At 38.2% G+C, this 17,323-nt stretch overlaps 1 protein-coding gene across 1 annotated transcript in view; it reads left to right on the top strand.

Annotated features, from left to right (window-relative positions):
* LOC149180827 (uncharacterized) overlaps nucleotides 1-17,323 on the top strand; it is a 38,585-nt gene that overhangs the window by 10,551 nt on the left and 10,711 nt on the right. Inside the window, exons 2-3 of the mRNA XM_089416311.1 lie at nucleotides 28-674; nucleotides 768-1,283. Of these exons, the coding sequence (XP_089272437.1) occupies nucleotides 28-674; nucleotides 768-1,283 (1,163 nt within the window). The remainder of the gene's footprint in view (nucleotides 1-27; nucleotides 675-767; nucleotides 1,284-17,323) is intronic.

The raw sequence follows: 17,323 nt of genomic DNA, 5'->3' as shown, positions 1-17,323 counted from the left end.
ATAACCTCTTATTTTATTTCATGTCAGATCCTGTGGGCGGTTGCCTCTATGGAAAACAAAATGGTTGCACAGTAAATCAGAAAGTCACTGAGGTAGACAATAAACTAAGGAGTGGGGATCAATTTCCAAATATCTCTTTTGAGTCTCAGAGTAATCCAGACAAATATGCTGCGGAGAAAGAGCTATATCTTGGTTCCCTCTGTGAAGTAAGGGACTCATCAAATCCATGGCAGTTTTGGATGATCATGTTGAAGAATGGGAACTTTGATACTAAATCTGAATTGTGTCCAGAGAATGGTAGAAAAGTCAGTCCGATCATTACAAGTAGGACCTTTCCGTGTTTTGGGAAAGGCTGCATGAATCAGCCTCTTGTGTACCACAACTGGACAAAGCCTCAAGAAAATGCAATTTATTCCTGTGATTCACAATCACCCAGTTTAAGGGGAAGCTTCTATGGCACTTATGATCTGAATGCAAGTCTAGGAGCTGACATTGATAATATTTCTTATTTTTCTGTTGTTTGGGAGAAGCAAGCTAGCACAGGCAGATGGATATTTTCCCATAAATTGAAAACGTCCAAGAAATATCCTTGGTTGATGCTGTATTTGCGTGCTGATGCCACCGAAGGATTTTCTGGGGGATATCATTACGACACTCGTGGGATGATGTTGAAGGTCTTTCCTGAGTCCTTATTTGTCTTACTGTTTAGTATTTAGGAAAATGCATTCAGCATACTTCATATGCTCACTTCAATATTTTTCGTTTAGTTGCCAGAGTCACCAAATTTCAAGGTAAGATTGACACTCAATGTTATACGCGGAGGTGGTTCAAATAGCCAGTTTTATTTGATTGATATCGGTAGCTGCTGGAAGAATGATGGACAGCCATGTGATGGTGAGGTTGAAACAGATGTTACTAGATACAGTGAGATGATCATAAATCCTGAGGTGACGAGCTGGTGTAGACCTGATAACCTTGCTGTCTGTCCACCTTATCACATCAATTCCAATGGTAGCAAAGTCTACAGAAATGATACAGCTCATTTTCCATACTCTGCTTATCATTTGTACTGTGCACCGGGCAATGCAAAATATCTTGAGGCACCTTTTGATCTTTGTGATCCATATAGTAATCCTCAGGCACAAGAACTGGTGCAATTATTACCACATCCAGAATGGGCTATTCATGGTTATCCAGCTCATAAGGGAGAAGGGTGGATTGAAGATCCTAGAACATGGGAACTAGATGTTGGGGCGCTGTCAAGTCGTTTATACTTTTATCAAGTAAGTTTTGCATTTTATATATCAATCTGTTGCATTTGCTTTAGTAATAGAATTCCATTACCTTTCATGATTGATTTAGGGCTCTTCCAACATACCAATATGTATCTGTCAGTTTAGTCACAAACTTACAAATTTGATTTCTGTATCTCTGATTTCTGTTGGGTTTTGAATTCCTTAGCAGTGTTATCAGTAACTTATGTATAAATAAGCCATCCTTCAAGTAACTCATAGGTCAATTCAATCTGCAGGACAAGTTGTTAATGAATTTTAGTTAGGAAACACTTACGTAAATATTGCTGTAATGTATAGTGTGAATAAGGACCACTTCGTTGATTCTTTAGTGATTTCATTGGCTCTAAATGGTTATGTAGTTTATCCTTTTTAGTAGTTTGTGGCATACTACTCACAAGAGCTTGCCTAAATGAATTCAGAGAAGGCCAAGGCATGATTTGGATAGGCAACATTTGAACCAATGATCCCACCTATTATGTGGTCCTTTGATTTATCATTTGGCCAAAGAAAGTAATACTGTTACAAGCACACAGCAGAAGTGAGGAATTTAGAGAGGCGACTCTCTTAAATTCATTGTGAGTGCATTAACATATTTTTATAGTAAAAAATTAGTACAAAATTGTTTCAGAGACTGGAGACGAAGATGGAATTATTAACTATATCTTGTTATGAGTATGACCTAACATATCTGATAAACTAACATGTCAAAATTAGATTTTCTCGTGAGAAGCAATAAAAATAACTTAGTGCTAAAAATGGTGCTGAAAATAGACAAAATGTAATTTTATTGCTCATTATTTCCTTCCTGCTTAGAGAAATTTGTTCCCAATTACTTCAAAAAATAATAAAACTGTTTATCAAAGGACAAGCTCCCTTTCCAACCAAGTATCTAATGGTCTGCTTGCTTTTAGTTGTTGCTGTCTTGCTATAGACCAACGCGTCTTTCAGGAGGTGAAAATTTGGTCTGCTTGAACTGGGGGTTTGAACTTTGTGTCATGCTCGTATGTCTTCTAATGATAAATTACTGGATGTCCTCCTGGCTTAAGCATAACACCTATGGCCAAAGACTGCTCTATGCCAAGAAGTTCAAGTACTGGTGTAGAACAAAGTGTGTCATGGATCCATTCAAAGGCTCGTGGAATGTTAGGCTCGTTGCTTTGTGTGTCATTCTTCTTGACAGTATAAATAGAAAAATGTTCTACTTGGATGCATTTTTGTTGCATGCTTCTGCATCGTTTGATGAAAATCTAAATTTGTGCACCTTATTCTTCTTGTGCAATTTAAATTTTGTGGTAGCTGTTGTATATAGCCTTGTGATCAGATTGGTATGTCATGCCAAGGATCAAGTCATGGTGGTATATGCATAACTCATTGCATTCTGCAGTTTAGTTTAGCACATTCTATTCTGCAGTGTTAATAACAGTCTCAATATCAAAAGTAACATATCACTTACAATCAACAAAATAGGTTCACTGCTAGTGTTAAGCCTTGTATATGGCCCATGTAACCCTAAAACCACTTATGAAGCCCTAGATATTGAGTGATTGCATTTCTATTGCTATATTGTTATGTATGCTAGAACCTAGCATAGTCCCATTTTATTACAATTGTACCCTTCGTCTCGTATATATACACTAAGGAGACATAGTCTTAGGATCATCAAATCTTGTCTTGTACATCGTATTCATTGTAAAAGGAGGTTTCCTTCTTGAACAGTATTGTAATTATTGGTTTCTATAATTTTAAAGGCGCAAGGTTCATAACATTTAGTAGTAGAGCTTATGATCCTAGGGTTATCCTACTTCAAATGGGTCATCTTGGCACTTTTGCTATAATTTTTTTTGGAAGGTTTCAGATGGTTAATAATGAAGAATATTGAGGAGAAATCTTGGGTAATATCTGGTTCAAATTTCAGATCTTGGTTCACTATATTTTCGAAGATATGCTCTAAGGAAATCAGTTTCAAACTGACATAGCGTGCTCCATCTATGCCTATTCCATACTTACCACTGCCCATCTTAAATTATGAGCCCCTATTCCACCTCCCTTCTTCGGGTCAACTGACCATTGGTTCATTCACATTGGGATTTGGCCACCACATTTCCTCATGCCTTGGGTAGGGCCTGGAAATGCACATTTGGAGGTTGATGTAGCTAAAAGAAAAGAAAAGATAATATGATGGCCACAAGAAAAACAAAGGAAAAATCAAAATGCAAAAGATGGCTGGGACTTACAAGTTAGCACGTGGGCAAAACATTGAACCTCAGGCCGACTCCTTTGATCTTCTAAAAATAGATCCCAATACTTGAGTGCTGGCTAGAAATGCTCTTTCTCATGCCTATTTATAGTGCATTTGGGGTCTAGGGTAGGGCCGATTTGTCCACTAGTTGGGCCAACTTGTGCAACTAGTGGAATGAATTTTCAAAAACTCCTTTCTCTTCAATTGTGAGGAGTTAGAAGGCGTGCCATATATCGTTGGAAAGGTCTCAGAGCAAGTTTTCTAATCATATATTCTATGTTCCCATTTGAGCTAGGTGATTGGAGTGAAAATGCCTTCAGAGAGAGTGTATCCAAATGGGGCCTGCTTGGACAGCCTTTGACATCAATAACAACCATTTTCAACATGATCTTGATGCATACCTGAGAGTTGCCAGGCAGTTAATAACTGAGCCTTACCAGATATCTTTTACTGTTCACAATTAGTGTTTGAACTTAAAAGAAACTTTAAAACATTGTTATTCTAGTTTTTTTGGCATTTTTTTTTCATTTTTCTATTTAAAATTGTGATTTTGTTCCATACAAATCATAAATCAGTATGCAATGTTCATCTATCTTATATGGTGGTATGCAATATGAAATAATAAAATTTGAAATCATATATGGAATTTAATCTTGTTTTTATGTATTATTCTGATTTATTGTCTCATTTTATAGTTAAAATGTAAGTCTTTTTCCAATTTCTGGAAACAGTTTCCTAGTGTTTATTCTGATTGTTTAATTTTATAGTTAAAATTTAAATCTTTTTCCAATATCCGGAAACAGTTTCCAAGTTTTTTCTGAGTTTCTCGCCATTCCCTGTTGCGCTACCCCTGTTGTTTCCTATGTTAAGTTTCTCAGAGTTCCTCTTCTGAAAAGCCTTTTCCTGTTGTTTCCTGTTTCTGTTTTCAAAAACTTGTGTAACATGGTTAAAATAGAAAATGTATTTAAGAGCTCATCAGTGGATTTAGCAGCCTTAGTTATTTTCTGGGAAACTAAGAAAACAATAATCAATTTGATTTATAGTCAATTTACAGCTGATTGCTGTCTTTGGGTTTTGAACTTTGACCAGTTTGTGACTGTAAGGGAAACATTAAAATTACAAATTTGAAAGCTAGTTCATCTGAAATGGATTATATGGCTTCTGATACATCTCCTGTTTGGAGATCTTGTGATGATGTTTTGTTGGTTGGACAACCTCAATGGTTTTGTTGGTTAGAATATTCCAAGTGTCAGACAAACAATGTTGCCTGGATATAATTTGTGAAGGCTAAAATTTATACAATTGCTATGAAGCTACCCTACCAAAAGAAACTCATATATTTCTCATTTAATGTGCTCGAGCTCATTATAGATGTTATTGAAAAATGAAGCTCTGGCAGAGGTAAACTTACCATGATTTCATTATTTGCTACTGTTAACTGAGAGCTAGACATTCAATATTAATTTGTTCACTTCCATTGCATCCAAGAGAAGTAAGTTGCACTGTGCAATATGGATGAAATATGTCACCCTTCATATTGTGATTAAGGTAAATTTATGATTGCCATCACATGATAGGGTTCTTAGGTTGACATATGGAGATGTCAATGGACTTGAGTTATACACCTTCAAGTTTGATTGGAGATGATGCATTTTGGTCGAGCACATTATGAGTGCTCATGCCTCATCATGGTGTTGAATGGATATTATACATTGGTTTATACATGATGGTTCTAGTCCCCAAGGGTTGGAAAGGTATGTGAAGTAGTTGTTGTGGTGAATTGTCTTGGTACTTGGTTCTCTCTTCATTGTTGTATTTAATACTTCGGTGGATAGTTCTGATATGCTTTTTGATACTATAATGTTTTACTTAGCCCTTTATCGTGTTATAACTTTGACTTATAACAGAGTTTACTAGAAAATACCATTTCCAATAGTCATGATGCAAACCCTTATACCAACCATGGGCACAAATGTGGTGGCAAGACTATTTTAAGGAGACCATCCACCTTTTGTACTTTCATCATAGTGAAGGCATTATATATATATATATATATGCAAAAAGCACACTTAAAATCATATTAATAAATGGGCCACCCCCCATTACCTAGCCCAACCACTAAGTTAAGCTACGCTATGGCCCAAAAGTGGAAATGATGTCATTATTAGTTTTCTAAATTATTTTGGAGGGGCTGTTGTCCGCTATTGTCATAACCACGGTGTATCAATTGTGCCCCTTTCGACTTGGGAGACATGCATTAGAGCTTGTTTTATATGCCTTAGTTTTAAACTATGGGAAGAGGGCACCATCCGGTCGACAATGATGTCATGGCATATATAGAGTGGGCTTCCCTCTCCCTTATCCCATGAGGTGGCTTATCTTATGCATATACATTAAAGCTACAATGCTATGAGGGGGAAGCCGCCATACGAAGTTCACTCTGCCTTGTCTTTATGTGGTTGCCGTCACACATCATTTGAGTGGGGCAGTGAGAACATTAAGTTATTGCGTGAAGCCGCCATCATACCTAGCCCACGAATCATGAGTCGGTTGAATTTGTGAAGGGGACAAAGGCTATTTTCTGTAGAGCTGCCTAGTTGATATGGTCCATGCCCCATTACATGAACATGAGCTGAACTGAGCCAAGTTGGTGTTTGATTGAATGGCGGCATCTTTATTGTCCTTTTTTTTCACATGAAGATGTAGATTGAGCCGCCATATTTCCCTTTAAGCACACTTAACATCGAATGCATGACATGTGGAGTTGTGTACCACATAAACAATGTTGTCATTATGAAGCCATGTTTGAATCATGAATACTCTTTGTTGAAGGTCTTAAATGGAGTTAACCTTTGCGTGGACATTTCGTTGGATGGAGGGATGGAATCAACCGTTGTATGGAGGCGTCTAGTTATGGATAGTTTATTTGCATATTTGTTACTCATTGGTAGAGCAATCTCCCTATATCATTGACATTGGGAGGATATAGTCCATAGGCTATTTTGAGGAGGTTGTACATAACTAATTCATTGGTGATGTTGGAGGGAGGCTGCATTAGTTTTTGTGAGAATATACTTGATGTTTCAATTGCAGAGTAGGGATCAGTGTTGGGAGTTTTTTAGGCTCAAGTGTGTAGGAATTTACAGGGTAAGTTCCTCAGACAGAACACCAAAGGACACCGCTCACAAACAGATCACAGATCAATACACCAGTATTTTGACATGGTTAAAACCCTCAAAGAGGGAAACAGTCCACGGCTTGAGCCAACGCGGCCACTTCAGGCAATTTATTAATAAAAGAATGAAAATTTACATAAGCTTCTCTCATGCACGGTTGACCTACAAATGACCTTCCATGCTCTTTAAATAGAGATCATGGACCAATCGGGTGTTAAGCCACGGATCAAGTGTCAGTAATACCGAGGAGAGAATGAACCGTCGGATCACTACATATCGTGACCGTTGGATTGTAAGTTACAAAATGTACATAGTAAAGAAACACACTTTACCTAACTCTATACCTAACTCTACTAGACCAAGTTGTACTTAACTATTTCCTATGTGTCGGAATATCCTAACATCCCCCCTTAAGAACAACTTGGGATAGGATTGAAGGATTTACAAATATGACACAATAGGAGAAGGAAGGAGGCACTAGAGCCTATCCCCCCTTAGTGACAACTTCCTGAACTCCAACCATAATCGAAGTTTAGTGAACTTCGCCTCTATGAGAGCCTTTGTAAAGATGTCTGCAACTTGATCATCTGTTGAACAATATTGCACTTCAAGAACATGGTCGTGAATGAGCTTTCTGATGAAGTGCATGTGCAGTTCAAGTGTTTGCTACGCTGATGTTGGACTGGATCTTTGCATAGCTGAATGGCACTTTGATTATCACACCAAAGTGTAGTCGGATGCTGCTGCTGAAAGCCAAATTCTGACAGGATCTGACGAAGCCACAAGGCTTCCTTACTAGCTTCTACGGCACCACGATACTCTGCTGAAGAAAGAGAAATGGCACCTTGTTTCTTGCAAGCCCATGTAATAGGTCCCGAACCAAGAGTGAACACATAACCTGCAGTAGACTTCCGATCATCAGGGTCACCAGCCCAATTGGAATCAGTGAAACCAACCAATAGAGGAGATGCTTCGGCACTGTAATGAATCCCAAACTGCACTGTACCTTGAACATAATGAAGTATTCTTTTAGCTGCCTTCCAATGACTTTCACGTGGGTTTTGCATAAACCGAGCAACAAGGCCAACAACAAAGGAAAGGTCAGGACGAGTATGGGTTAGATACAAAAGTTTTCCTACAAGTTGACGGTATAAGGTAGCATCAACTTCAGGAGAAGTACAAGTGACTGAAATTTTGACTCCAGACTGAAAGGGAGAAGGGGCTGGCTTACAGTCTTTCATGTGAAAATGGCGTAGAATATCACAGGCATACTTGGATTGGGAAAGGGAAATACCTTCCTTGGATTGCAAGACTTGAAGACCAAGAAAATAATGTAAGTGTCCTAAGTCTGTCATTTCAAACTTCCTTTTAAGGCTAGAATTCACATGGTTTATAAGGTTGGGATCACTACCAGTCAGGATAAGATCATCAACATAAAGAACAAGAATGATAAGAGACTTGCCCACTTTCTTGGTGCAGACGGTATTGTCAGAATGACACCTAGAAAAGCCATTTTCTAAAAGAAAGTTATCCATTTTGGCATACCAAGCTCGAAGAGCTTGCTTGAGACCATAAAGGGATTTCTTAAGCCAACATACAAGGCTAGAGTCTGTTTGTATAAAGCCAATAGGTTGTTCCATATAGATTTCTTCATGCAAGTCCCCATGCAAGAAGGCTGATTTAACATCCATCTGATGGACTTCCCATTTGAAAGAAGCAGCAAGGGAAAGAACAAGGCGGATAGAGTTCATTTTGGCAACAGGGGAGAAGGTTTCAGTATAGTCAATGCCTTCAACTTGTGAAAAACCCTTAGCAACAAGACGAGCTTTATGTTTATCAACTTTCCCATCTGGTCCATACTTGGTTCTGTAAACCCATTTGCATTTAACAAGTTTTCGTCCCTTTGGTAGAGGAACAAGATCCCATGTATCATTTGCCAATAATGAATGATATTCTTCATTCATAGCTGCTTCCCAATCTGGATGGCCTGAAGCTTCTGCAAAGGTGTCAGGATCATAATTCACTGAAGCTTGAGCTAGTAAAGAAGAGGCTCTATCGAACTGAGAACGTGTACGTCGCTGATCTGTAGGATCACCGGCAAGATCACCTGCTGCATCCCGAGTAGCTCGGACCCATTTTGGAAGCTGAGGAGCTGAAGGAGGATCCTAAGAAGGTGGGGGAGGAGTTTCATCCTCGCTTTCATCATCTGAAGAAGAAATATTTTCAAAAGTAGAAGAGATAGGGAGAGGTTGCACATCCGCCGAACTAGGCTCGCAGGCCGATATATTTTCAGCAAACTTTACATCTCTTCTAATGATAACATTTTTGGACTTAAGTGGAATAAGTCTATATCCTTTGACATCTTCAGAATATCCAACAAAAATACATTTTTCACTCTTAGGTTCTAAAGCTTTATGTTTCTCATCTGGAATATGGGCCCATGCTTCACTTCCAAAAACACGAAAGTGACTTACATCTGGTTTAATTGAGCTCCATGCTTCTTCTGGAGTGATATTCTTTAAAACCTTAGTAAGAGTGCGATTTATTATGTAATTTGCACAGTTAATTGCTTCTGCCCAATAATTAAGACTAAGTCCTTTAGATTGAAGCATACAATTAGCCATTTCCTTTAAGGTGCGATTCTTCCTTTCAGCTACACCATTTTGTTGTGGAGTATATGGAACAGTATGTTGCATTTGAATTCCATTCTCAGTGCAAAAGTTGATGAATGTGTTTTTAACATATTCTCTGCCATTATCAAATCTTAGCTTAAGAATTTGATGTCCAGATTGTTTTTCAACAAAGGCCTTAAAGGCCAAGAACATGTTAAATACTTCACTCTTGAGTTTTAAGAAGTATACCCAAGTGCGTTTGGAGAAATCATCAATGAAAGTTAAGAAATACTTGTAGCCAGAGAATGAAGCAGCTGGAAGTGGACCACATAAATCACTATGCACGAGCTGTAAAGGGGCTGAGGTGTGCCAAGAGGCATGTTTTTCAAAAGTGTCCCGATGATGTTTTCCGAGTACACATCCGGAACAAACACCATCTCTGCAAGATACCATTGGAAGACCTGTCACCATATTTTCTTTACATAGATTTTGAAGAGAGCGATAGTTTAAGTGACCAAATCGCTCATGCCAAAGTTTGCTCACTTCATCATTATGAGCAACAAATACTGAGGGAAGATTTGATGACCCAAAGTTGTGAAACTTATACAACCTTGTAGAATCATCAGCAATGACAGTAGCTAAAATCTGTCTAGGATCTCTTAGGTCCTTAATTACAACATCGTGAGGTGAAAATTCAACGATTTAACCTTCACTTGAATGGGTTATCTGATATACAGATAGAAGGTTGCAGGATAAGGTTGGAACACATAATACATTATTAAACTGACCATTGTCTAGATGAACAGTTCCAGTCCCTACAACACTAAGAGATCTATCATCACCAACATATATATTTTTGGTGTTACAATCATTTAAAGAAGAAAACATGGCTTTGTTTTTGGCCATGTGATAAGAAGCTCCAAAATCAATGAGCCACTCATGAGAATGAGAAGAAGAAGATACATTTAGTGCATAGCCGGACTGAGATGCTTGACAACCACATGCAGAAACTGCCATTCCTGAAGATGAAGTTGAAGTTGAAGATTGTTCCAAATGGATGTTATGCTTCTTCATTGCTGCTTCCAAGGCTTCCATCTTCTTAAAGCATTTGGATTCTAAGTGGCCATCTCGATTACAAAAGTTGCAATGTCTATCAGTCTTCTTTCCTTTGTTTTTATTTGTCTTATCATTTTGTTGAAATGATTTTTCATTTTGAGGCTGAAATTGCTTAGGACCCTTGTTTGGTTTAGGACCATTCTTTTTAGGATACAACTTCTTAGGATTCTTTGGATTTGGTTGCTGCTGGGCGGCTAACGCTTTCTTAGAAGAGTTTCCAAGATGAAGAAGACCAAGGTGTAAGAGTTTTTCTTGTTCTCTTATTAAAGAATCACAAAAGGAATCAAAGGAAGGGGACTTGTAGGTTTGTCCTTGAGAAATGAAGGCTTCTCTTGTAGAATGGAAGGTGGAAACAAACACAGAATAGGCTGGTCCCAACTTGGTAAGAATGGAGTAGATAAGACTACTATCTTCTTTCTTAACCTTAACACCTTCCAAGAGAAGTCTAAGGGTCTTGAACTTGGACAAAAAATCTTCAATGCAAGAAAAATTATTGGGGTCCAATGTAAGCAATTCATTTTCAAGTTGATGGGCTTTAAGTTCATTTTTAATTCCAAAGACTTTAGTAATTTGTTGCAGTGCTTCATCAGGGGTATCAAGTTCTGCAATATGGAATCTAAGATCTGGAGAAATAGACATCCCTATCAACCCACGTGCTTGGTCTTGCCTATTTTCCCATTTAGCTGCCTTATCTTCATCTTTTGGTTTGGTCTCTTGGCCTGTGGCTATTCTGTAAAGACCTTTACTTCTAAGTAAATCCACAATGTAGGACCACCATTGGAAGTAGTTAGTGCTATCAAGAATGATTTGGCATGGACTTTCCATTTTTAACAGAGACTGAAGCTGTAGATGCTGAAACTAAGTGTACCAATGGAAAGATCTCGAAAAATTATTCCGTTTCAAAAAAAACGGTTCTGAAAACGGCTTCCGGATGAAGAAGTTATGGCTTTTTGAAAAAAAATTGACGAAGTCGCCGACGAAGTGCAAGAATGTGCGGAAATGAAAAAATCTGCCCCCACAAAATGGAGACTTGAACCCAAGACCTCTACTCATAAATTAGCTTTGCACCAAGTGCGCTATACAAAATGTTTGAGAGAGAGAGAGAGAGGGAGAGAGAGAGGGGGGGGTTGACGCTTTGGGTTGCGTGCTTGCTTTGAGAAAGCTCTTTTTCCCTACAAAACAAAAAACACAAAACCCAACACGAACATACAAAAAAAAACGAACCTTGCGGCTCGAAGTTAGCTTTAGCCGGAAACTAAATATTTTCCTCAATGTTTCTGATTTTCCGAGATCACACTAAGGCGCAACGGAAAAGAGCATACGCATGAGAAAAATCCTTCCTTTCTGTTTCTGATTTGCCCAGATCGCACAGAGTTGCAGGGCAAAGAGCATACGCAGAAATGAAAGGTATAGATCCGGTAATAAAAAAGCTAAATAAACTGAAACCGAAATAAACAGAGAGAAAATAATTGTAAACTGCAAATAAACACTGTATACCTCCAGATCTTAAAAATGACGCAGCTAGGGCTACCGGAAACCTTTTCGTGTGAAACGAAAGGGGTTCCTCACTGGAATAGATGCTCCCAACACAACAGAGCAATCCTCTCGGCTCGAAAGCAGTCAAAAATAGTAGATCTAGGAAACGGCAGTCGGATGCAGTTCTAGCGGCTTCAGATTTGGATCACCAATGGACGCGGCCCTCAAATAGCTCTGATACCATGTAGGAATTTACAGGGTAAGTTCCTCAGACAGAACACCAAAGGACACCGCTCACAAACAGATCACAGATCAATACACCAGTATTTTGACATGGTTAAAACCCTCAAAGAGGGAAACAGTCCACGGCCTGAGCCAACGCGGCCACTTCAGGCAATTTATTAATAAAAGAATGAAAATTTACATAAGCTTCTCTCATGCATGGTTGACCTACAAATGACCCTCCATGCTCTTTAAATAGAGATCATGGACCAATTGGGTGTTAAGCCACGGATCAAGTGTCGGTAATACCGAGGAGAGAATGAACCGTCGGATCACTACATATCGTGACCGTTGGATTGTAAGTTACAAAATGTACATAGTAAAGAAACACACTTTACCTAACTCTATACCTAACTCTATACCTAACTCTATACTAGACCAAGTTGTACTTAACTATTTCCTATGTGTCGGAATATCCTAACAAAGTGAATGGTTTGTTTATCTTAAAATGTTAATAGCAATAATCCTTTTCTTAAGATGTTGGACTTTAAAACCGGCCTTATTATTAATATTTCATTTAAGCTTTTGAAGGACAAGCTTCTATGTTTTGTTTAGATTTTTATTATCGTCTCTGTTAAAATTGTTCTCATTTAATTCAATTTGCATGGCCTTTCATATCTTTATTTTTCCATAGTGATCCATTCTTGCAATGATCTTTGCATCCTCCACACTTATATGGTGACCAATATCATGGGAGTGTTCAGCCAAAGGTGATCTTTTATTTCTATTATGCCTCAGGTCTGTGCAATGCTCACTTAACCTTATTAGAAACAGTCTTCTGATTTTAACAATGTATTGCTTGCCACAAGAACATGGGATTGAATATCCACCTTATTGTTTTCTTAGTTTATTATTGTTGAAACTTTCTCATTGAGTTAGTATGGGCTGAGAACATTATTGTATTGGTTTCCTTGTAGAGGATGATTATTTTATTGTATCTCCTTTGAGAAAAATGTGGATGTCAACGACTCAATGGTACTTTTAGTAGATAAGTTGTTGAGAGGGCTATTTTATTGCTATTCCTAGGAGGACTAATGGATCTAGGAAAACGAATACTTGTTTATTTTAAAGGGAGATAGAGTTGAAACTTGTACAAGGGTTTACTCTCTCCATTTGTAAGGTTTGAGTAAAAGAGCTCCAAAGCTTTTGAATAAAAAGTGTTTTATCTTTGTATAAGCTATTGTGGAATGAATGTACAACTTTGTTATATGTATGGTAGATATTTTTGGTGCATATTGGTGAGTTTATATTGTAGGCTTGGATTGTAAAAGTCAATTTGGGAGCTAGGAAGGGGTATTCGTAAAATCTATTTGTCACTTTGTCTTGAGGAGCAATTGATGCTCTAGATGTCCTTTTGTGAGTGAATGCATAGTTTTTATCTTTAGATAATACTCCTCTTGGATTGATTTGGATGTGGAGCTCACCATAGAATCCCTTGCCTTTCATGAATTTGTAATATCTTCTTTTCCAAATCTAGGGCTGCCATTAGCTCATATTTTACAGCCAAAACCAGCCTCTATCTTACCCTTTGAAGTTGCATCCATGACCCCATATCCCAAGCAAAACTAGTTTTCCCTTTCATCTACCACCAAAATACAAACATTTTCAATTTCTATTTATGTTTTCTAAGCTCCATTGGTCCCACTTTATACTACAAAATATTGAGCCTAGTTAACCTTAAGGATTCCCCGATAGGCCATAGTTCATCTATTCTAAAGAGAGAAAGGAAAGGCTACTGAGGTGATAGTAGGTAGCTTGTATAAGTTTTCCTTGAGGTCTCACAAATTGTGCTTAGGGACTCTTGCACCAAGTGAGAATCTAGGAGGTCACAAGATGTATAGTGTAACTCTCACAACGCTAAAAATTTAAAATGAAATGAAAGTTGATATTTGTAATGTAAAAATTAAAAACTAAAAAAACATTGACCATATTAATAATCAATGTTGGACCATTTTTTCTGGACATGGGGCATGGGTGTAGGGAAATGCATCTAGGGGATGCGAGGAGACACCCTGCAAATTTTTGGTAGCATGATAGGGGACACCAAGGTTTGTGGCATAGGGGATGTTGTCTGTGAAATCATAAAACAATCTTAAAGATATGAAAAGTTAAAACATAAATGAAAAGTCACTTTTGGGGAGGAGTTTGATAAGGCGAATTGACTTAGGTTAGACATTTTAAGTTTTAGGTTTTCTTATTTTCCACTTCTTTTTAAATTTGAAAGTTGAATTTTGGTTTGGGTGGCTAGGCCTATGATCCAAAATATATAATTATTCATTTATTTTGGTACTTTTTGAGTGGAAAAACGGGAGCTATTGGCTATTAGGCCCATTTTAGGGGTAGGTCTTACTTTGGTGATTTGGGATCTAGAAACTTCTAGAGCTTATTTGAGGTCTTAAGTGGACCTTGTTAGGATCAAACTTTGCTAACATAGTTCCTATTTTCTTGATGTTGTTCTACACATCGAGAAATTTCCAATGACATGGAGATCACCTCACTTGGAGTTCATATGAGGAAGTTATGCTCCATGCAAGTTCACCTATCCTATTGACCACCTTGACACCTAGTGGATGCCATTTCAATTTACACTATTCACACATGTGGAGCTAGTCATGTGTATAATTTCAAGAAGATTCTAGAGGGTCAAAAGCCCTAACCCTAATCAGGAGTTGAGGTATGCAAACACCCTAATACAAACCCAAGACAATAAATAGGGTATGTTAAACATTGGGCTACTTAGAAAAGAAGGGGTTCTATTCTTATTGTATTGTTTATTATTTGTAGTAGAGTATAGCATTAAAAGTGGATATTGAAGCAAAATAGAGGAAGTAGATCCTATAGCAGCCATATAGGTCATAGTGTCCATGGAAACTCCGTGGCGAATGCACTTTCTTTGTATTTGCATTTCATAGCTGAGAAGAAAAGACCAAGGCACATGCCTCAACTTATAGCTGGGTTTTTCCTTGATTGTGTTTTTGAGGGTATATCTTGTGTTCATTGTGTGGATGGTGTCCTGTTTGCTTAGCGTTTTTTATTTCAGCGTTTGCTCTAAGATAGTAATATTAGATATGAATATAATGTAAAACGTTGTATAGTATTGTAAAATTGTTGAAAATAGCAACAAAAAAAGCTAAATATAGAAGTGCTAAAAATAGCATTACTATAAATAGCATTTCAGGATATATTCCAATTTTAGTTAGTCCCTGAACTAAAATTGAGAATTAAAATTAAAATTTGATCTTAGCAGCTGTTTGAAAAATAATTAATTAATTCATCTTGAGTTAATTAGTTGGAGAAAATCAAACATGAAGTCTATGTGAAGGCATGCAACAGTGATCCCTTTGATTGAGGAAGTTATCCCTTAATTAAGGAGATCATGATGAGTTGTACTTTGAGTTGTAATTAGTTAGTTCAGTTAACTGAGTTAAGTCCAGTTAGATTAGTTCCAACAGTTTGTGGAACTAATTGTGAGTTCAGTTAGTTAATGCATGCATGCATGCATGTAACTAGTGTACTTCAGATAGCTGAATATTCTCTCATAAATAACTCATGCATGTCAGTTCAGTCAGAGACCTAGTTGAAATCAGAGGAAGGGACAGTGTACTATTAGTTGCAGGAATATTCCCATGAGGATATCTCTTGCATGCAGAAGGAATTCATTCTTTGAGGATTGCGCAGTTATTTATGGTTTTGGTGAGTTGTGTGAGAGGTGAATACACACAGGTGGCAGCTAGAGGACCTAGGAGAAACTGTGCAAGGAAATAGGAGGCTTGGAGGGCTGAAGGAAGGCATATGTTGTGTCTATTCAGTCTATGAGCAGCATTGAGGGATTGTACTAAGAGCTGGATAGCTTGTGAGCTAAAGCTTTGTGTAATCCAGAGATATTTCCACTTGTATGATAATACAGATAGCGAGGTTTTTAGCTGAGGCTTTCCCTAGAGTATTCTTCTGTGTTCATGTGTGATTGATTTCTCATTCTCTGTTATATGTGTTCTATTTGATCTTGCTCAAAATCGATTAAGCTTCCGCAAGTTTGTTTGTAGAAGTAGATCAAGTATTTTGCTTTAGTATATTGCATTATCAGGTGATCTACAGTGAGAAATTCTACATGGTATCGGAGCAAAGGTGATCAAAGCGGAGAACAGTATACAAAGAAGGGAGAAGTTCGAAGTTTGAAGTTCCTGATTATAGAAATCGAATTCTTATCACATCTCAAATTTCACCAATGGCGTTCAACGGTTTGAGACTCGAGTATGCCCTGGATGGCAGCTCGAATTATATAGCCTAGAAGGATCGCATGGAAGCGGTATTAGAGGACAATGGTTTGAAGGACTTCATTGATCAAGAAGTCCCCAAGCCAGCAGCTGCTAATGCCCAAGAATTGGCGGAATGGAAGAAATGTGTGGCTAGAGCGAGGAGGATTCTTCTGGAGGGAGTTTGAGACCACATTGTCTCGAGTCTCCATGGGAAGGAGACATCGTTTTCAATGTGGAAAACATTGAAGGATCTATATCAGAACAACAACGATCAGAGGAAGCTGGCGCTGAAAGACAAGCTTCGGAAAATCAAGTGTGAAAAGGGCGACACGATCTCTACATATCTGAACAAGCTCACCACCTACAGGGATGAGCTTGGAAGTGTAGGAATCACGATAGCCGATGATGACATGGTGAGTCTTGCTCTCCTCGGTCTTCCTAAGAGCTGGCATATCTACCAAGACTCAATAAATGGAAGAGAGAAACTGCCAGATTAGGAATGACTATGGTCGGATCTGATGCAGGAGGAGATAAGGAGAAGCACCAGAGATGGTTCTTCATCAAAGCATGATGATGAAGAAAATATAGCCTTAGCGAGTAAGGTGAGGAAAGGGAAAGGGAAGGCTTCCCATTCGAAATTGAGTTCTTCCCATGGTTGGAAGAAGATTGACAAATCGAAAGTGCGTTGCTTTCATTGTCATGAGGTGGGCCATTATGCTACGAATTGTCCACAGAAGAAATCCAAGAAGGGATCTTCGAAAGGATCAGATGATGAGGCACTGGCCTCACAGTTCGAATTGGATTTCACTGTCATCGCATGCATGGTTTCATCGATGGTGGGTTGTGTTTGGTACCTGGACAATGGAGCCTC

The sequence above is a fragment of the Pinus tabuliformis genome, chromosome 3_2 (assembly GCF_031772625.1).
Source record: "Pinus tabuliformis cultivar Carrire ecotype Pingquan chromosome 3_2, CPIR1, whole genome shotgun sequence".
Classification (NCBI taxonomy): Eukaryota; Viridiplantae; Streptophyta; class Pinopsida; order Pinales; family Pinaceae; genus Pinus; species Pinus tabuliformis.
Note: the sequence above shows the minus strand (reverse complement) of the source record. Positions and strands in the feature narration are given on the sequence as shown.